This window comes from Nothobranchius furzeri, chromosome 1 (assembly GCF_043380555.1).
Source record: "Nothobranchius furzeri strain GRZ-AD chromosome 1, NfurGRZ-RIMD1, whole genome shotgun sequence".
In the NCBI taxonomy this organism is placed as follows: Eukaryota; Metazoa; Chordata; class Actinopteri; order Cyprinodontiformes; family Nothobranchiidae; genus Nothobranchius; species Nothobranchius furzeri.
In genome coordinates this window covers 79,646,913-79,668,673 of record NC_091741.1, presented here as the reverse complement: position 1 = coordinate 79,668,673, position 21,761 = coordinate 79,646,913, and the positions used below count along the sequence as shown (strand labels likewise).

The 21,761-nt window shown below is 42.2% G+C and overlaps 1 protein-coding gene across 2 annotated transcripts in view; it reads right to left on the bottom strand.

Moving 5' to 3' along the window:
• The window catches only part of slit3 (slit homolog 3 (Drosophila)), a 332,135-nt gene that overhangs the window by 12,056 nt on the left and 298,318 nt on the right, over window positions 1-21,761 (bottom strand). For both annotated transcript variants that reach the window (XM_015950185.3, XM_054739263.2), the window contains 6 exons: window positions 20,651-20,748; window positions 12,952-13,091; window positions 9,229-9,322; window positions 7,445-7,582; window positions 6,032-6,272; window positions 1,951-2,081 (listed from right to left, as the gene is read on the bottom strand). In XM_015950185.3, the coding sequence (XP_015805671.1) occupies window positions 1,951-2,081; window positions 6,032-6,272; window positions 7,445-7,582; window positions 9,229-9,322; window positions 12,952-13,091; window positions 20,651-20,748 (842 nt within the window). The remainder of the gene's footprint in view (window positions 1-1,950; window positions 2,082-6,031; window positions 6,273-7,444; window positions 7,583-9,228; window positions 9,323-12,951; window positions 13,092-20,650; window positions 20,749-21,761) is intronic.

Below are 21,761 nucleotides of genomic sequence, written 5' to 3'. Positions count from 1 at the left end.
AAGAAAATCTAAATGCTGCAACAGAAATTAAAAGACTTCAACTTGACAGCGTGGCAAATTGTTTTTATAATAACAACAAGTCTATACCCAGATAACATCAAAGCATGCATCTGCTTGTCTTTTTTTCTGGGGGTTTCACTGCTTCACAGCCCTGCAACTGATCTAAACCTGAGCATTTTTAACCAGAGGTGGCAGAAAACAAACTGTTCACTCAGTTCCAGCACCCAGTCAACATTAATGCTGCAACAAACCCAGCAAACCAGTTCTAAACCTTGGCCATACAGCTGCAGACATGGAAAAAAATATAAAATAATAACAAACACCTTTCAGCCATCCTCCTCTCAGGAGCTCCTGTAAATCCGCCTAAAACCCAGAAGAATACTGACTCCATGTAAAACACACGGCACGGAAAAGAAACTGGCAGCAAAATTCCCTCTACAGCTTCAATAATATTCTTGGGCTGACAGACAGACCAGACTGCACATGTGCATCACATGTGTTGACAGAAGTGTAACTTATCTGTTTATCCAGCAGCAAATGTAACAAATTCTCTCCCACACAAGTGTCTGCTGCCTGTGTAAATTATGCATGGTCATTAATGATCGACCACTTCTATGATACAATGAACTTTACAATGAAGTGTCAAAACTCAATAAACCACTGAGCAATGGATGCAATTTCAAGTTTGACATTTTTAACTTTTCATGAACATTGATTTTCTTGTATCAGTTTTACTGAATAAAACAGCAATACAAGTTATCAAAAATTTAAAGGTAATAATGCAATAATAATAATGGCATAATGACTTCATCTTTATGTTCACCTGGCCATAATTGTTTTTCACATGCTGTGAGACATTATAGGGACTAAAATGTTCTCTGTGACGGATCAGATAATACCTCAAAAGTACCTGAACTAATCTAGAGGACCAAAAGTAAAGAAGTTAATCCGGGACCATTATATCAACTCAGCTAAAAAGATTGTTACTGTCAAATGTTTCTAAATGTCATTCAATAAGTTGATTTAAGTGTTAGATTTACATATTCTTAACAGGAATAATTCATTTTATAGCTAACACGTGATTACTTCTTCCGTGAGTTATTTCTTGGAATACCAAGACAGTTTTTATTTCTCATCATAGCAAACTCAGTTCCATGAAACTGTGAATACCGTTTACACTACAGCATCTCAGGGCTTACGCTAAATAACAGGCTGAATGTAGGCTTTTATATCCAGTGTTTGAAGTTTAACTCAAAGTGACTTTAGTGTTTTCACTCAGGGATGTGAATGTCTTGCCAGTACTGGAGAGGAATTTTTCTGAGTTCATGCTTGTTTATAAAGGAACCAGCTTCGATAGGAATCTGTGTATTTGAGAGAGAGGGAGAGAGAGAAAGAAAAAATAAACAATGGACTTGTGTGGCCAACATTAGCCCCTGCTGAGATGTCCTTGGATGCTTAAAGACTTGGGAATTTCTGCTATGTGTGTATTTATTTTTTTACTTTGTTTTTGCTCTTATTTTGAACTTCTGCAACACAATAAATGTTCCACAGCATGATGGCTCAATTAAAGAATGTATTTTGAGGTGCAGTGAGTCTATAAATGTGCTTTGTGAACTTTAAACATGTTAATAAATGTGTGAAAACACATTTCCGTGGTCGGTTTGCATTTGTTATTTCTAATTTCCAAGGTGCAGAAAACTTCGTCATCATCATCATCATCATCATCATCATCATCATCGTCATCATCATCATCATCATCACCATCATCATCATCACCATCATCATCTCCCTAAAATTTCAGATATTCAAACATTTTTGAGTAACTTATGTTTGAGTTTGTTTACATTTAAATGTTATATTTGTTTAAGTTTTAATCAAACATGAGTCACACAGAGCCGCCAACGCTGATACAAATGTGTGAATTATATGACCTCATTATGTGTGTTTCACCTGTACACTGTGGTCGGTGGGTAGTTGGCGATGTCATAAATAAGCCGTATGTGTCCTTGGTAAAGCTCCAGCGCTAGGGGGTCATGGTCCTCCTTGTACAATAAAATGCCATTGTCCTTTTCTGTAGCCACCTACAAGAAGAAGATAAAGCAAAAACATTTTACTATTACTTGTTACGACCCCTATAACACCCCCCTTACTTTTGTAACATCCTGTTGGACACTTAGGTCTGTTCCTCTTAGTTATAGTTTATTTATTTATTTTGTTGCAGCCAGTTAAAGGAACTGAGCCTTAGCCTCTTCATTTATTTTGTACTCTCTAGAAGTAGAGTTTGCTCGGCTGTGTTAGTTTTAATGCTGTTAGGATTCCCAGCCAGTGATTTTGTGTTATTTTCTAATGTTGTAATAAATCATTTACTTTACACAAGTTCCTTCTTGCCTTCCTGTTTTCCCCTCCCTGAAGAAGAAGGTCAAAACGTAACATTACTACTACTAGGTGGGCATATTAGTAGAGTTGCTTGCTTTATTCTCTGAAAATACAATCTGGTTCATAATCAGCATGCAAATAAAGTAAATATCATTGGAACATTTACCATAGCTCTAAAAAGAACAATAATACCACTTACTTCTTGCACATTATTAGAAGCCATGCTTGTTTTGTCAATACAATGAAAGTGTTTCGTTGTCATTTCAATACAATGTGATGAGAATTGGACTTGTTGCTTCAATTACAGAGCGTTGAAACAACATTTGTTGTGAACTGATGATCGATTAATAAACTAGAACTAAAACACAGTTTCTGCCTCGAGTGTTTTAGATGTAGGAAAGTCGCCTGAGTTAAAATTAAGTTGTACTTGTAGCTCAGACAGGATATGTTGTGCATGTGCAATTAGTCACAGCACTGAAACCACCTGTTAATTGCCACCTAGGCACTCATTATGTTAAAACTGCTTGGACCTTTTACAGGTTGGACATGAGACATCTTGCCTTGTCTATAGATTTTCTTTGGCACAGCAGATCCTTTGGCCCCAGTGAAAAACATGTGGACCGGACTTTTCCCAGTGCATTCTGTGGATACTCAATTGGATTGGGATTTCTGAAGTCTGGAGGGCCAGCCTCCACAATTGGCTCCTCTTTATATGAGTGGTTCTTAGCAGTTTTTTGGAAAGTGTGAGATAACCTTGTTTTGGTGGGCAGTCTGTTGTCATCAGGGAGTGCTGTTGTAACACCACAGCCACTTCCTGTTCACGGTGCAACAGTAGTTTCTGTTTGTAAGATATGTAGCCAGAACATGGAGGATAATATTTATGTTTTAGGGGGAAGCAGACTTATACTTAACATGAATCTGTAAAAGTACAGCAAAACAAACCACTTTAAGCAACGACTCTGGTGTCTCTCAGCTGAATTTGCAACACTGATATTTGTAAACTGCCAAATTGTTTGGTTTGCTCGCGACCAAACAAGAATCTTTTAGTTCTTTTTAAAACACAGAAAGGTTTTATTTACCTGACGAAGTTTGCAGCCGCAAACGAAACGTTGCAGGTAAATAAAACCTCTCTGCGTTTTAAAAAGAACTAAAAGATGGAATTAGAATTGCAACACAGCAAGAACACACCAAAGATGTTTAAAGAATAGTTTAAGTTTGCACTTTAAAGAGCAAGTCACCCTCTACCAGAGAATTACTCCACTCCCACTTCCTGTTTGAAAAATGCAACAAATGCTGTTGCCTAGCAGACCGAGAGAGCGGAGCCGCTAACAAATACACACACACACAAGCTCACAACGACATTGTGACATCATAGCATACCAGCTAACATTCTAGGGTACCTCTTAACCAATAGCGATAGCAGATTTAAATTCAACTGCAGTGCAGAGTTTTTACCTGACAACGGCACAACACTGACAGTTTTAGACAGAAAACTTACATTTTAACTAAAATGCACTAAAGTGAAAAACTATCGACTACATGCGTCTGCAGCATGATTAGACATGCATAGTTTATCAGAAAAAAATGTTGATTTGGGGTTACTTGCTCTTTAACTACGTGTAAAGGGCAGAGGTGTCAGTAAAAGTGATTTGTTATAGAAGATCCACATTATTGCTAATATGGTACAAAAGTTTTTTTTATTTCAGTAATTCAAAGTGAAACTAATACATGAGACTCATTACATGCAAAGCCATATATACAAAGTCTTTATAGCCCTTTTTAGAAGACACACCATGCCGGTAAATCAGCGTAACCCTGCCACCATGGTGTGTCTTATGAACGTGCCATTGCATTGCTGGAATTTTGTAGCATTCGTGCCGCCAAGCTTGGTAGTATTATTATCATAACGCCTGACTTGTGATAGCATTTTACGCCTTGGCGCAACAGAGGGAGGCGTCATGATCACGTGGGGAGTTACTGCCGAGCTCTGGCCGGCAACTATATTGAAAATGAAAATGAACACGGGCCGTAAGTTTTCCTTTTGTAAACAGAATCAGCTGAGATGATAAAATGGAGCAAAGCAGAGCTCCAGGAGCTTCTCCCCTTTAAAGGTGGAGGTCAGATCACCAGAGACTGCACAGGGCCTGTGGAGGACAAACACCTTTAGGTGTGGCTTGTCAGAATAACTTAATGAGCACAGCTTTGATCAGAACAGAAGTCTGCGGTGGCGCAGAGACCCCCCCCCCTCCCCCCCATACCGCCATCATGTAATTATTTGTAAAATGGACACGGTTGCCCCACATTACTGCCATGGTCTGACCACTTATTAATGACCTAAGGCTCCCTGGTCTCTGCTTCAGCATTGCAGCAAATTGGCAGCATTATTTTCTAAAAGAGGCTTATTTGTTATAATTGCGATGATTATGGCTTACAGCTTATGAAAACCCCTCATGTCAAATCTCAGATAATTAGAACATTGTGAAAAGGTTCAATAATCTAGACTCAAAGTGTCACACTTTAATCAGCTAATTAAACCAGAACACCTGCAAAGGGTTCCTGAGCCCTTGGATGGTCTCTCTGTTTAAAATAAATCACTGACATAATATAGTGTGCTATATATGTTTCAGCTGCATGCATTTTCCTCCAATGGGTTTTAATGTTGTGGTTGATCACTTTATGTACAGATATCTCAATAAAGATGCTTCCTAGTTTCCTTTTAAATTAATCAATCCATGGATCTACCACAAAATAATCATGAAAAACTTTAAAGTTAAAATTACACTTGTCAAAACATGAATCATTCTCCGTTTCTTGACACTTGACATGTCACACGAGCTCTGGTGCTCTGCAAAGAGCTAACTAACTAGCAAGTGGAAATGGGGCCATCGGGCCAAGTACTTAGCACTCTGGCGTCAATAGAGCATCGCCAAGTCAACACCTGCTAACAAGCTGCTGAATAAAGAGCACAACAGGCCAGGAGGGGAAGCAAAGGGTGAGGCGTATGAAACAAAGACACAGAGATAAAAAAGGGAGGTGGAGGGAAAGTGTGAAAGGCAGAGAAGTAGGTGAAAAAAAAAAGCTGGGAAGCAGACAGACAGAAGGGAAGAGACGTTCAAGAAAAAGTGCTGGGGTCTTTCTTATTTTTGCCCCCTTTGCCTCTGAGCCAGAGACGCTTGGTAGAGTTTCAACAGACTTGGCACTGACTTTGAAAACACCTGGCAAGTGTAGAAACACACATGCTCACCAAACAGGTGGTACATTTCTATTAGATTGCCTCCTTTCTTGTTTCTCTCGTCTTACTTGAAAAAGGACAATATGTCTCTATTAGGAGTTGAGTCAGGTACAGTTGGTGTGTGTGTGTGTGTGTGTGTGTGCGTGTGAAGGCACAAATGCTGTGTGGAAACAAAGGGTTTTGGCACAAAAATTAAAAAAAGTTAAGATTTGAATGACTCAGCTTGTTTTTATGCCGTCTGAAATATTTAGAAACATTGTTTTTCACACATGGTGCACTTGCTTTAATTCATTTTTATGTGCAGTACAATTTTAAATGTTTTCTTTTTTGTTTTTGTTTGGTTTGTTTAATATAAATAACCTAGTTGATTTTTACGGTTTGAAAACCAGAACCACAAAAACTGAAGTGAAAGTTTAACCCTACCTGCAGTGAGATAAGAGCTGTTGTACGGAGTTTGGTGCCTGGCAGCTCCACGTACCCATCGCGACCCAGGAAGTGAACAGTGGAGATTTTGTCACATTTATTGCCATAGAAACCAGGTATGCAGCGACAGATGGGCTCCCCAGCAACCACCAGGCACTGGGCGCTGTTCTGGCAGTCTGATTGGTCACATGGGCTGGTCTGCAGCAGGATCATTGGTGGAGGGTTCTCACAGAACAGCCCGCTGAGAGGTGAGTAGATTAGAAAAGATAAGTTATTCATGAAGCTGTAATTAGGTGATTTATCCACCATTATCTACTAACAGTTGTGTAGTACTTGATCTGCATTTCATATGAAGTTTGTCCAGAGAAAAAAATTAAATGTCCAAAGGGAAGACCAGTTTTCTTACAAGGATCCTCTGTGCACCCACCTGTTTCCCTCTCTGGAAATTAAAAGAAATTAGAACGATAACAAAATTCCACATTATCTTCGATTGTGGAACTTGACACTAATGCAACAACAACAAAAAACATCCTAAATGGGTGTGACATAATAAAATCGACAAAATACAAATAAGACATAATAAAAATGTGACATAAAACGAAAAATTCCAAACTTTTCTTAAAAGAGCAAGTCACCCCCAAATCAACTTTTTTCTGATAAACTATATAAATGTGTGTCTAGTCGTGCTGCAGACACATATAGTCAGTAGTTTTGCACTTAGTGCATTTTAGTTAAAATTTAATTTTTCTGCCTAAAACTGTCAGTGTTGTGCCGTTGTCAGGTAAAAAGTCTGCACTGCATTTGAATTTAAATCTGCCATCACTATTTGCGAAGAGGTTAGCTGGTACCATATGATGTCACAATGTTGTTGTAAGCCTGTGTGTGTGTGTATTTGTTAGCGACTCCGAACTCTCGGTATGTTAGGCAACAGCATTTGTTGCATTTTTCAAACAGGAAGTAGGAGTGGAGTAATACTCTGGTAGGGGGTGACTTGCTCTTTAAGTGTTACCCTAACAACAATACTCTACTTCCTCATGTCTGCCGATCTGTTTCCAGCATACACAAGACTTTCTCGCTTCCTTTTTTCATTTCTGTCCCTTGTGATGGATTTGTTTCACTCTCTCCAACAGTCTCTGAACAGTCTCTGCTATAATCAACCACATGGTGCTGCATCTGCTGCACACACACACACACACACACACACACACACACACACACACACACACACACACACACACACACACACACACACACACACACACACACACACACACACACACACACACACACACACACACTCAATAGGTCGAGACAGTCAAGTGTCTGATTATGGTGTACCATCTGCATTTTCCACCAATCTGGTCCTACAGAGCTTAACTACGTTTGTGTATGAGTTGTTTCCATGCCTCTCACCTGAAACCCTCTTTGCAGACACAAGTATAGCCATTGACAGCGTCCACACACTCTGCTCCATGCTGACATTTATTCTCTAAACAGTCATTATAGTCCTGCTCACAGTGCTGGCCCACATATCCTGGTAAACACTCACATCTGCAGTGAGGAAACAAGGAATTGCATTACATAGATGTGATTACATATTTTAGTTTATAACAAAAGTGACTGTTTTCTCCTAGAGCCTGTGTTCAGAGAGGAAATATTATTCCAGGTAAGGTTTCTCTGAGCAGTACATTTCATACAACGTGTCCAGGGCTACATGGGTGGGGGGGGTGTTCCGGTTGAATTCCTGGCATTTTTGACAATTAAAAATTGCGCCCACATTTTCAAAGTTAACACACATTTCTTTCAACAACGGTAGTTTTTGCAGCTTTACTGTTCTCCTGCTTAGCGGCGCAAACTCCCCGATGCGCCTGCATTCTCTCAGAGTCCCTGCTGCTCTAAGCATTGAAAGAATAACTTCATTTTCTGTTCCTCATTTCTGATTACCTTCAATGGAGTCTGTTTGTTGCAACCACCAGGTACGAATACAAGCTTGTTTTTATTTGACAATTTTTCTGTCCTGTCTGTTTATTATCTTCCTGCATCTCCTCTCAATCCTAAAGAAAAACTGCTACCTGGCTTCATATTTTTTCACCTTATGAGTTACCTTTGAACTGCAGTTCTAAAAGATCTACCGACCACAAATATAGCGGAGTGCGCACTGCGCGCCGGCTGCACCGGTAAGGTGAAATCACTGGAGGACAAAACAGGTGATGCGCTCCGCAGCAGCAGCAAAACACATCAGGCACAAATAAAAGACAGAAAGCATGAAAGGATATGAGCCGACATAAACAATCGTGTGTTAACTTTGTTTTTGAGGTGGCGACACTTTGAGAATGTTACTGTGGCCGTGCTCAGGACGCATCCGTCTGGAGCGCGTAAGAGCTCTGCGCCTCTCAGCTCTAAATAATCCCCGTAGAGTCCACATAGATAACGTAATATAAGTAGAACCAGAATCGTTTTCGGGCTCCCCCTGGGTGTGTAAACTGAGGGCTTCCAGGGGAGCCTGTCATCCTTTGGGGTGAGCCGGGATCCCTTTAGCTGACCCATAATTCGAACCCTGCGTATAGCACAAGTTGGTCGCATGAGTTGCCGGGTCCTGGCAGACAGTTGCCGGAACGGCCCTTTCAAAATAAGACAGTTCCCGGATCTTGTTCCGGCAAGATCCGGCTCAAATTAAGCCCTGAGTTTAAGTGATTTAAACCAAGCGCCATTGGCCAATGAGGTGTTGGCTTTGCTTTGCATGCAAAAAGATTGTTGCTTGGGCCCTAATGTCTCTTCAAAACAGTTTTAAGTGTATTTTAAAATGTTCTTAACTTAAATGAAAATCATTAAATATTATTGTTGCACAAATAAATGTTTCATGTCTTTGTGTGACAAACGTCACAGAGAAAAAAAACAAGAACCTAACAGCAACTACTTTTATTGCTGTTTCCAATACTTACCTGCATTTTCTGTAGTTTAGATTTGTTGGCATAAGCTACATTAAATAATACTGACTGAAAAAATTCACTATGCATAATGAATCTCATTGACCATAAGTGTGTTTAGCTTGACTTAACTGAAGGAACAACTGATTAGCAACAACACCAGTGATTTCTCTAGTGCCACAAAAATTCCAGCTTTAGTCCTTTTGACCTTGTGGCTTCCGTCTTTGCCACTGTGTTCTGCACTCCCGTCCTTTTGGGAGGTGACCTCACCTGTAATTGCGGCCAACATGGACGCACTTGGAGTCGTGCTGACATGGGTCAAAGCCACTAAGACAAGGGTCGATCACCTCATCACACAAGTCACCTGGCAGCAGAAAGAGAGAAAAAAATGAATGTGCCAGTTCAGAATGATGAAGTTAAATCTGCAAGGCACATTCAACTGTTGAACTTGTGTTTACTTCTGCTTTTGTTTACAACAGGAAAATGTAGTAATTCTGATTTTTATAAAAATCTGAAAGTCTAAAAGCAGAAGTTTGAAAAGTTGCAGAGAAAAACTTTTTTAATGCATTTAGATGAGAGTAGAAACACTAAAACACCAAAGTAGACCTGGGTATTTGGTTTGAGTTCATGTTTTTGAGTTTTTGAGTTAAATTCGATACAAATTACAGGTCACTGCTCCTTATAAATGTAAGAATGGGTCAAAGTTAGTGAAAAAACTTCCCTAAGGGGATCAAAATAAACAAGAGACAAAAATGTTGTTTAAGTCATCATTTATGCAAACAAGCAGGAAATGGAACCATCAGCTTTGTCTCAGCTTTGATGGAGAGACATTTTAGTAGGCTGCTAAACCGGTATCTTCTGTTAATAGCATACGCACACAAAACACAAACACACACACACACACACACACACACCCACACACACACACACACACACACACACACACAATCACATGCTCAAGGGTTGACACGGGTGTAAAAACACAGTCATAAGAAGGAAAGAAGGACTGAAAGGTCAAGCGTGTTTCCACTGTTCTGTCTGCTTGAATCTAATCCTGCTGCCTCACTCCCACCCTGTGTGTCTCTAGCACTTCTTACATCCAAGTTTGAAATAATTGCTTCTGCAGGAACTACTGTCTGAAATTTGAAAGGCCCAGCGTGTTAAACATGTTGAATCTTTAGTGCCATGCAGTTCAGGGTAGGTACTGCATCCATGGGGGCTGCTTTGTGGCACAGTGGTTAGCACTGTTGCCTCGCAGCACGAAGGTTGCAGGTTCGAAACTCGGCTCGGCTGTGGCCTTTCTAAGCGGAGTTGCGTGTTCTCCCCATGCATGCGTGGGTTTCCTCCGGGTACTCTGGTTTCCCCCACAGATCACAACATGCCCTATAGGTTATAAATTGTATGTCGCTTTGGATGAAAGCGTCTGCTAAATGAATAAACATAAACATAAACATGGTAGTGCACAGGTCTCAAAAAGCCAATGTGTAAGTATGTATGTGTAAGTATATGAATGAGCATATATATTCTCTTCTTCATAGTTGGTTTGGCAGACTGCATGCTTCCAGGGTGCACTGCTGCCCCCTGCTGATTCTGTCAGGTTACATCATGTCAAAACGCAAAAACGAAACAGAGAGTATTATATCTTTTATGGCCTTAAACAGCTACCGTATTTCAAGATGGTGCATGACTATGGAGCGTCAACCACAGTTTATGTAAATCAGTCGTTACCAGTTTGGGGGTGAAACTTGATGCTGGACTTAAATTTGATGCTCACATCAATTCTGTGATCCGGTCCAGTTTCTTTCACCTGAGACGCCTTGCTAAAATCAAGCCTATGCTGTCAAGAGCCCACCTGGAGCGGGTACTGCATGCCTTTGTTATTCCTAGGCTTGATTACTGCAACTCTCTATATGCAGGGTTGTGTCAGTCATCACTGAGTCGCCTACAGGTTGTGCAGAACAGCGCCGCCAGGTTCCTGACTGGGACCAGGAAACGGGACCACATCAGTCCGGTTCTGGCCTCTCTGCACTGGCTTCCGGTTTGCTATCGCTCACACTTCAGACTCCTCGTCTTTGTTCATCATTTCTTCCAGGGTGGTGGTCCCCCCTATCTAGCCACACTCCTGAACAGACACTCCCCATCACGCGCTCTGCGCTCCTCTGACCAAGGCCTGCTCGCTGTCCCTCATTCTCGGTGTCGTACTCGCGGGGAACGGGCTTTCTCAGTCCTAGCACCATCACTCTGGAACCAGTTGCCACGCTCAGTTAGGCAGTCCCCATCTCTGCCAGTCTTTAAGAGTCGCCTAAAAACCCACCTCCTCCGCTTGGCGAATCCAGAACTTTTGATTTTGTCCCTCTTTTATGTTGAATTTATTTCAGTTTTCATTGGATCACTCAATCCATTGTTTTACACATTTGTCCTGTACCAGAATGTTTCACCTATTTTGTAATTTGTATTTTGTAATTTGAATTGCTTTTATTTTTGATTTATTCACTATGTTTACCTTCAACTGTACCATGTTCAGCGCTTTGGGCTTCCTGACAGGGTTGCGGAAGGCGCTTTATAAATAAAGCTTTGATTGATTGATTGATTGAAAATGTAAAATTTCAAGCTAATAGGAATATTTAGAGTAGATGTCGGTGAGAAATATTAATGAAAGAGGAAACGTTTTTGTACAGGATGCACAGAATTTGATAGTAAATAAGTAACAGTATTACACACTAGGCCTCTAAACGCAACAAAAAACAACTTCAGATTTCTGTTTTTGAACATATTGTGGAAATCTAAAATGGGAAATGTAAAAGTCTTTATGATTTAACCTCTCTGTGGTGTAAATATGAAAAGACAGTTCTGGATGCTGAGTTTGGAGAAAACACTCTAACCCATGAAAGCTGTTCTCCTAATGTGACACCTGATGATTATGTTGTGGTTCACTGAGACCAGTAGAGCTTCAGAACCAAACTAAAAGGTAGTGTGTTTTCGTGTGTGTGTGCGTGTGTGTGTGTGTGTGTGTGTGTGTGTGTGTGTGTGTGTGTGTGTGTGTGTGTGTGTGTGTGCGTGCGTGTGTGTGTGTGTGTGCATGTGTGTGCATGTGTGTGCATGCGTGTGTGTGTGTGTGTGTGTGTGTGTGTGTGTGAGTGTGTGTGTGTGTGTGTGTGTGTGCGTGTGTGTGTGTGTGTGTGTGTGTGTGTGCGTGTGTGTGTGTGTGTGTGTGTGTGTGTGCATGTGTGTGCATGCGTGTGTGTGTGTGTGTGTGTGTGTGTGTGTGTGTGTGTGTGTGTGTGTGCGTGTGTGTGTGTGTGTGTGTGTGTGCGTGTGTGTGTGTGTGTGCGTGTGTGTGTGTGTGTGTGTGTGTGTGTGTGCATGTGTGTGCATGCGTGTGTGTGTGTGTGTGTGTGTGTGTGTGTGTGTGTGTGTGTGTGTGTGTGTGAGTGTGTGTATCAGAGGACCCTGGCACAGAAAGGAAAACAAAAAGAGAACTTGACTCCCCAGTCAGCAGTTTTGCTTCTACTTATTGGACTCCTCCAGCCTTGGTCGATTTTTCCCTCCTGCTGCTTTTGGACTTTAACAGCTCTTTCCTTGCCCTTCACTTTGCTCGGTCGACTTTCCTTTTCCCTTCCAGCACACACTTCCTTCTTGCAATTTCACTGCTATTTTCCTTTGCTCTTTTTTCTTTCTCTGGTGTGTGATTGCTCTTTAAACCTCCTGAGGAAGCAGTTACAGGTCACTGTGGATGGGGCTATTACCAACTTACCATTTACTAAAGTGGAAAAGAGGAGATTTTAGATGTGGAGCCTTGGTGATACTTGTGGCCTTTCATGGTAAAAATTGATGGTTTCAGGAACATTTCAGGATAGATGTGTGTGTGTGTGTGTGTGTGTGTGTTTGCGTGTGTGTGTGTGTGTGTGTGTGTGTGTGTGTGCGTGTGTGTGTGTGTGTGTGTGTGTGTGTGTGTGTGTGTGTGTGTGTGTGTGTGTGTGTGAGAGTGTTGACCTGTGTAGTTGGGTGGACAGACGCAGGTGTAGTTGTTGATCCCGTCAACACATGTGGAGTTGTTCTCACAGTCGTTGTCTTCGCAGTCGTCTGGATTCATCTCACAACGTTTACCTTCAAAGCCAGGCGGACACACACAGCTGCACACACACACACACACGCACGCACGCACGCACGCACACACACACACACACACACACACACGAGCAGAAATACCTTCAGTATTAAATTGATATTGAGAGGGATTCAAAGACAAACTCTTGCAGCACGCCCTAAAATTAAACAGATGAACAGACAGAGTCAAAGAAAATGTATTTGTTGTATTTCAGTGTTACTTCATAAATACACATTTATATTTAGGGGTAAAAAAGAGACCATGTCTTGTTTTATGGCAGAAATGAAACCCTAAAGTTGCTGTTAGGAGTCAACTCTCCCTGCAGCACAACCAACAAAAAGCCCATCAACTTTAGTCTCATGCTTTAGACTGCTTGGTTATATGTTCAGTCTCTTTTTCCAACTTCTGCTTTAAAAAGTCCAAGTTTCCACTGTACATTTCTAACAAAACACCCACCATCAGTGGAAGAAATGGACAATAATTGGACTGCCCACTTGGGACGTCTCAAAGGTAATTATCACAAGCCTCCCCCTTTCCTTATCTCTCCCACACCCTCCACTTTTCTAACTAGCCCTAATATCCTCTCACTTTCCAGCCTTTGACCCTCAGTTAAGTTACACTGATGGATCACAAACAGAAATAAAAACTTAAATTCCCACAAACTCCCACAACGCTGCAACACATTATTTTTTTGTCTTTACTCCTTCAAATTATTGGGCAGTTTTATTTATTCTGACTCATTGTTACTCTGACCTTTTAAATAAAACCCCACCACCTTACAGAAACAAAGTTCTTTGCCTGTGGTCATGACAGTTTTCTCAATTTCAGTCCCCAAAAAAGCTACGTGGTTTTTACTGGCTATCCACTAAATAAATGACAGTTTAATTTTGATTAAAGATGATTATTTAGATATTTAGGCAGCAAAATGAGTTAAATCAGGTACTGGTTAAATCAAGATTTCACAATTACAGATCTGCACCTGTACCACGGTCAGCCCCATGCTCATTTTTTCTTACACACCGGATCAAATACAACCCATTTAACCAATGTCCCTAGCAACATGAACACATCAGAAGCCACATGCATTCAAAGAATTGTACTATACACAGAGCTCAGAAACATGCAACCAACTGTAGGCAAGTCTCCCAGATAGCACACAAACTACAGGAGTGCTAGACAGGAAGTGAGACGTGGAACAGTGAGATGCATCTTGTTTATTTCAAAATAAATCCTGTGTTGCATTATTTTCGCCAGCTTTTCTATTAATGATAACGATATCAATTCACACTGCATGATAGTTAACATTACAGGTATATTTTTAAACGCATGGGTCACATTTCTAATCATTTGTTGCCCTTGTGGGAGCAGATATCTGGAGAAATTCAGAAAGCAAACAACAGTCAGCACAGAAGCCGTACAGAAACCAGACCACCTCCGTTCTGAACTCGGTGTGAAAGAGGCTTCATTCCTCAGTCTAAGACAAATTACTTAATGCCTGTTCTTCCTAATTAAAGACTAAATCGGCCGTGGACCTATAATTCTTCCAAAATCTGTAGCAAATACAAAAGTATCAATATACCAATAAAAAAAGAATGTACAAATGAGAAACCATGAAGGCGGATGGACGTAAAGGTCACCTATCACATGTCTATCTTGACATTTAAATTACATACTTTGACAAATTGGCCTCTTCAGCAAAACAAAGTAATTTCACTTATTAAAATTCTAAATCGATTCTGTGATATGTACAAACATCAAAGGCCTTGATTCCCCTGTCCTGCCGGCTCTCTGCCTCTTGGTTTGTGTCCGTCTCATAAGACGCATCTGTGTTAGTTTTACTGTTAAGAAAAGACCAGCAAAGGGTAAAGAGACCAGTAATAGTATTACCAGGCTGCCATGGTAAAAGGCCAGATGCATATCAAAGCTTTCCAAAGGGCACAGGCCTTGTTAAAAAGGGTAGAAGGGGAGATTCAATTTGGTAGAGTGATACTTCTGACAATTATTTCAGTTACAGATGCAGTTTGTCAGAAACCTCAGACTAAAGGGGAAAACCCATGTTATTCAGAAAAGAGCAATTTCTATTATCTTGCAACACACACCTGGTATATATATGGTATATAGCATATTAAATAGACTAAATTGTAATGTTTTTATTTTTAACTCCTGTTAGCAAGACCAGTGTTGTGCCCGAACACATTCACTGAACGCTTGTTCATGTTTTTTTATTTTTATTTTTTGTGAACATGAACTGAACTCATTCGTATATTGCCTGAAGTACATTATAGACTAGTGAGTGCGTTTTTATGAACGTGTTCTTTTGACGTTCGAACTTCAGTTCTCCACGGAGCTAAGCCTATCTAAAACATCCTGTTAACCATAAAGTTTATAAAAGTAGGCCCTGAAAATACCCTGAAAAGTTAATCTCGTAAATTAAACACGTTTCCACCACAGCTACTATTGTTACTACAAGGAGCTGCTATAATGCACCTCAAAGTTGAATTAAAAAAACATTCTCTGACTTTGGGGGGTGTTCCAGTTTAGTTATTTCTTCTCAGAAGATGACATTTCCGAGTATGGAATTAACTGGAACGAACCGGGAGAAAACCAAACCTGAAAACACTAGTCACAGAATCACATCAGCCATATTTAACTATTCATTTATTCATTTATTTGCTTTGTTTTTTACTAAATCATTTGGGGCTTATTGTTCTTTGTTCTTTATGACCCAAGCATTTTTTTGTGTGCAAACAAGTTAGAAAATTCACAGAATTTGAGAAATTCCTTTATTTAAATGTAATTAAATATGTTGCATTCTGAGAATTGCAATTTGAGGTACATCCTTGTACCTATCTCCGCATATGTATATATATATGTACCTCTTCCTGGGTTGCCACTTTACCGTGGTGGAGGGGCTTGAGTGTCTCAATGATCCTAGGAGCTAAGTTGTCTGAGGCTTTCTGCCTCTGGTAGGGTCACCCATGGCAAACAGGTCCTAGGGAGGGATCAGACAAATAGCAGCCTGAAGACCTCTTATGACAAATTATATAAATGGAAACCATGTTCCCTCGTCCAGACATGGGTCACCGGGGCCCCCCTCTGTAGCCAGGCCTGGAGGTGGGGCACGTTGGCGAGCACCTGGTGCCTGGGCTTTCACCCAGGGAGCCTGGCTGGGCACAGCCCGAAGAGGAAATGTGGTTACCCCTTCCCATGGGCTCACCACTGGTGGGAGGGGCCAAAGGGGTTGGGTGCAGTGTGTGACGGGTGGTAGTCGAGGGCGGGGACCTTGGCGGTCAGATCCTTGGCTACAGAAGCTGGCTCTTGACACATGGAATGTCACCTCTCTGGTGGGGAAGGAGCCTGAGTTGATGTGTGAGGTTGAGAGGTTCTGACTAGATATAGTCGGACTCACCTCAACACATGGCTCTGGCTCTGGAACCAGTTTCCTTGAGAGGGGTTGGACTTTCTACCACTCTGGAGTTGCTCCCACTGAGAGGTGCCGAGCAAGGGTGGGCATACTAGTTGCCCCCATCTTGGTGCCTGTATGTTGGGGTTTACCCCAGTGAATGAGAGGGTGGCCTCCCTCCGCCTACATGTGGGGGGACGGGTTCTGACTGCGGTCTGTGCTTGTGCACCAAACTACAGTTCAGACTACCCACCTTTTTTGGAGACCTTGGAGGGGGTGCTGGAAAGCGCTCCTTCCCTCGTTCTACTGGGAGACTTTAACGGTCACATGGGCAATGACAGTGAGACCTCGAGAGGTGTGGTTGGGAGGAATGCCCTCCCCCCCGATCTGAATTCGAGTGGTGTTTTGTTATTGGACTTCTGTGCCAGTCATGGATTGTCCATAATGAACATCATGTTCAGACAAAAAGGTGTCCATATGTGCTCTTGGCACCAGGATACCTTAGGCCGCAGCTCGATGATCGACTTTGTTGTTGTTTCACCTGACCTGCGGCTGCATGTCTTGGACACTCGGGTGAGGAGAGGGGCGGAGCTATCAACTGACCACTACCTGGTGGTGAGTTGGCTCAGATGGTGGGGGAGGATGCCGGTCAGACCAGGCAGGCCCAAACATATTGTGAGGGTCTGCTGGGAATGTCTGGCAGAGTCTCCTGTCAGAAGGAGCTTCAATTTCCACCTCCGACAGAACTTCCAAAATGTTCTGGGGGAGGCGGGGAAAATTGAGTCTGAATGGACCCTGTTCCGTGCCTCCATTGTTGGGGCGGCCGACTGGAGCTATGGTCGCAGGATCATCGGTGCCTGTCGTGGTGGCAATCCCCGAACCTGCTGGTGGACACCGACGGTAAGGGATGCTGCCAAGCTGAAGAAAGAGTCCTATCAGGTCTTTTTGGCTTGTGGGACTCCAGAGGCAGCTGATGGGTACCGGCAGTCCAAGCAGAACGTGGCTTGGTCTCACCGAACTCCTCCAGGCTGGTGAGGAGTTCAGTGCGACCATGGAGCAAGACTTCCGTACGGCTTCAAGGAGATTTTGGTCCACCATCCGGCAACTCGGGGGGGGGGGGGGGGGGGGGGGGGGGGGGGGGGGGGGGGAAGTGCGCTACCAAAACTATCTATAGTGGGGACTGTGTGCTGCTGACCTCTACTCAGGATGTTGTGGATCGGTGAGCAGAATACTTCGAAGACCTCCTCAATCCCACTGACACATCTTCCAGTGAGGAAGCAGAGTCTTGGGACTTTGGTTTGGCCTCTCAGATCTCTGGTGCTGAGGTCACTGAGGTGATTAAAAAGCTCCTCTGTGGCAAGGCTCCAGGGGTGGATGAGATCTGCCTGGAGTTCCTTAAGGCTCTGGATGTTGGCTGACGAGGCTTTGCAATATCGCGTGGACATCGGGGGCAGTCCCACTGGACTGGCAGACCGGGGTGGTGGTCCCCTTATTTAAAAAGGGGGACCGCAGGGTGTGTTTGAACTACAGGGGGATCACACTCCTGAGCCTTCCTGGTAAGGTCTTTTCAGGGGTTCTGGAGAGGAGGGTCCGACGGATTGTTGAACCTCAGATTCAGGAGGAACAATGTGGTTTTCATCCTGGCCGTGGAACACTGGACCAGCTCTATACCCTTAGGGGGATCCTGGAGGGTGTGTGGGAATTTGCCCAACCAGTCTACATGTGTTTTGTTGATTTGAAGAAGGCGTTTGATCGTGTCCCTCAGAAGGTCCTGTGGAGGGTATGCCGGGAGTATGGTGTACCACGCCCTCTGATAAGGGCTGTTAGGTACCTGTATGACCGGTGTCAGAGCTTGGTCCACATTGCCGGCAGTAAGACGGGCTCATTCCCAGTGAGAGTTGGACTCCCCAAGGCTGCCCTTTGTCACCGATTCTGTTCATAACCTTTATGGACAGGATTTCTAGGCACAGCCAAGGTGTGGAGGGCATCCGTTTTGGTGGCCTGAGGATCAGGTCTCTGCTTTTTGCAGATGATGTGGTCCTGTTGGCTTCATCAGAAGGTGATCTTCAGCTTTCGCTGGAGCGGTTCACAGCCAAGTGTGAAGCAGCTGGCATGAGAATCAGCTGCTCTAAATCTGAGACAATGTTCTTGATTCGGAAAAGGATAGAATTCCTTCTCCAGGCCAGGGATGAGGCCCTGCCCCAAGTGGGGGAGTTTAAGTATCTCGGGGCCTTGTTCACGAGTGAGGAAAAACTGGAGCGTGAGATCAATAGGCAGATTGGTGCTGCATCTGCAGTGATGCGGGTGTTGTACCGGTCTGTCGTGGTGAAGAGAGAGCTGAGTTAGAAGGTAAAGCTCTTGATTTACCGGTCGATCTAAGTTCCTACCCTCACCTATGGTCATGAGCTTTGGGTAGTGACCGAAAGAATGAGATCGCGGATACAAGCCGAAATGAGTTTTCTCCGAAGAGGGGCTGGGCTCTCCCTTAGAGATAGGTTGAGAAGCTCAGTCATTCGGGAGGGGCTCAGAGTAGACCCGCTGCTCCTCCACATCGAGAGGAGCCAGTTGAGGTGGCTCGGGCATCTGGCCAGGATACCTCCTGAACGCCTCCCTGGTGAGGTTTTCCGGGCACGTCCAACCGGGAGGAGACCTAAAGGTAGACCCAGGACATGGTGGAGGGACTATGTCTCTCACCTGGCCAGGGAATGCCTTGGGATTCCCCCGGAGGAGCTGGCCCAAGTGGCTGGGGAGAGGGAATTCTGGGCCTCTCGCCTTAGGCTACTGCCCTCGCGACCAGACTCCAGATAAGCGGATGAAAATGGATGGATGGATATATATATATATATAAAATGAAAAAAATAACTCTGAACTAGATTTCATTTTTAGAACAGTGAACTTAGTTCAAATATTTTAACTAAAAAGTGAACTAGTTCATTTTAAACTGTATGAACTGAACTTTGAACTAGTTTCCCAACACTGAGCAAGACTTTATCCTTGGTTATTTAATGATTGAATGAAGAAAAAGTGAACAACATAAATGGTTTGGTCCAATGGTGGTTTATATTTTTTGAATATTTTAACTTTGAAAGAAAACACAACTTAAACCAGGTTTTAAATCAAGTTTATTGATGAGAGAATCGCCTATTTTAATTTGTCAAACATCTCTCACAGAAAGCCTACATCTTAGCCGCCATATTTTGTGACTTTTTCCAAACCAAAAGTATAAGATAGCTAGTTTCAAATCCTGGATAAGCTGAGAGAAGCTGGATCAGAAAGTAAATGAGTCTCTGCTCGCTTAACACTGCTATTGAGCTGCTCATGACCCCTGGTGTATCTGGTGAAGCTGCCCTGCAGCCACGAGTCAAACTCTGTGATTGTGTTGGGCAGCTCCCATGTGAGGATGTGGAAAATGGAGTGAATGTAAATCAGAAGCACTCCTCGAAAGGCGCTAGGACTACTGTGAAATGAAAGAATTTGTCTACTGATTTAGGGCAACAAGACCCTGAATGGTTAAACTGACCTGAATCAATACCAACACTTAAATAATCATAATTAATGTAGCAGCCTAAAAAGGGAAAACTTAACTCTTCGTTTCATCTGAAATATAATTCCAAATGCGACCTTTCTTGTTTGTGTGAAAAAAACATTCAAATATTAGTCAAATGCCTTCAAATCATGCTTTATTCAAAATAAATGAGAGAGTTAAACAAAATCTAAATGCAAACCGAAGCCGAGAGAAAATGAGTAACCTGAATCACACACACATACCTGCACACACACTCATACAGACAGGAACACAAATGATAGGGTCAAAGTAAGTTGTTATCCGGGGTAATGCATTGTTCAGTGAAGCATGACTGTCCACTCTAATCACACCATCTATATTTCGGGGGCTGAGTAAAGTTAATTTTCCCTTTAGATGAAAATACAGGGTGAGGTTCTTTAAAGGTCTTGAATTAAGAGAGACAGCAGACTAGAGAGGGCAATCAGGGTTACCCCAACAGCTGGTTTCCCAAAGGACGTCTTGTTTCACAGCTCTCTGCCTTCTACTTGTAATTTAAAAGCTGAATAATCTTTTCATCACTGCTTTTAAATTAAAGAAAAATAATTACGCACAAGAAATGTGCACACATTTTTGGCAAATGTTTGTGTTGTATTTAAAAGAAAAAAAAGTGTTTTACCTGAAGAGGTCTTCTTGGCCAGGCTGAATGTGGCAGGTTCCTCCGTTGTAACATGGGGCACTGACACATGCATTGATGGGAATTTCACAATCCTGACCCTGAATGACAAAATAAAGGCATATGTTTTCATTTATGTTGCTTTTCCTTTGTTAAGCAATTTCACCAAAAATTGCTTATAAATTATTTTACTTAAAAATGAGTAAACCTCAGTAAACTTCAGAATGAAAGCAGATTTATTCACATGATTGTGTTTCTGAATCCCTCACCACAACTGCACTCTCTTTGATTTGTAATAATTTGTTTTAGTCATTTTTCAAAAACGTTTTCGTCATACAGTTTTGAGTTTCATCTGTATCTTAAAAATGTTAAAGGGAGCTTATTTTGCAAATCTTACTTTTTGAATGTCTTTGTGCTGCCGTGTGGGTCTCTACTGCCTCTATAAACACGCCAAATGTAAAATTGGCTGCCAATCAATCTCCATCATTGTTTGGTTTTAAGAATTATTAGCCTAAAATGAGCTGTTTCAAAAAGTTCCTGTTTGTGACATCACAATCATGGAAATTTGCATGAAACCCTGCCCCGCACTAGTACCATCACCACAACCAACACCACCACCTCCACTTGAGACATGTTTCCCATTTTTAAATGTGGTAAAAAGTTCAGCCTAATAAAATAAATAAAATAAACCAGCTTGTTTCCTTAAAGTGACAGAGCCCTAAAAGTAAATCTTTATTTTCATTGTCTCTTTTGCCAGGAACAACATTGAAGGTGCACTCGACTCACAAGCATTAAACAAAAGAGACTAAAACCAGAATAAAAAAAAAGCCTGCAGATATATTCAGATTGAATGTATTCTATGAGAAAATGATTATATAAAAATAATGCACTCTGTACTGGAAGGTCCTGAACACGTCACGAATACCGCTGGTAGAATGAGTGATTTTATTCAACATGGTCATAAATGTATAAACATTTAATACAAGTTCAGCTCTTTTTGACACACCCAGCCACATTTGTTTGATCGCTTACTTTCACTAATAACTACACAAGTCTGTATACTTTTCCTTTTTACCTCCCATCTCAGGCTCCATCTATGTTTCAGATGAGGTTG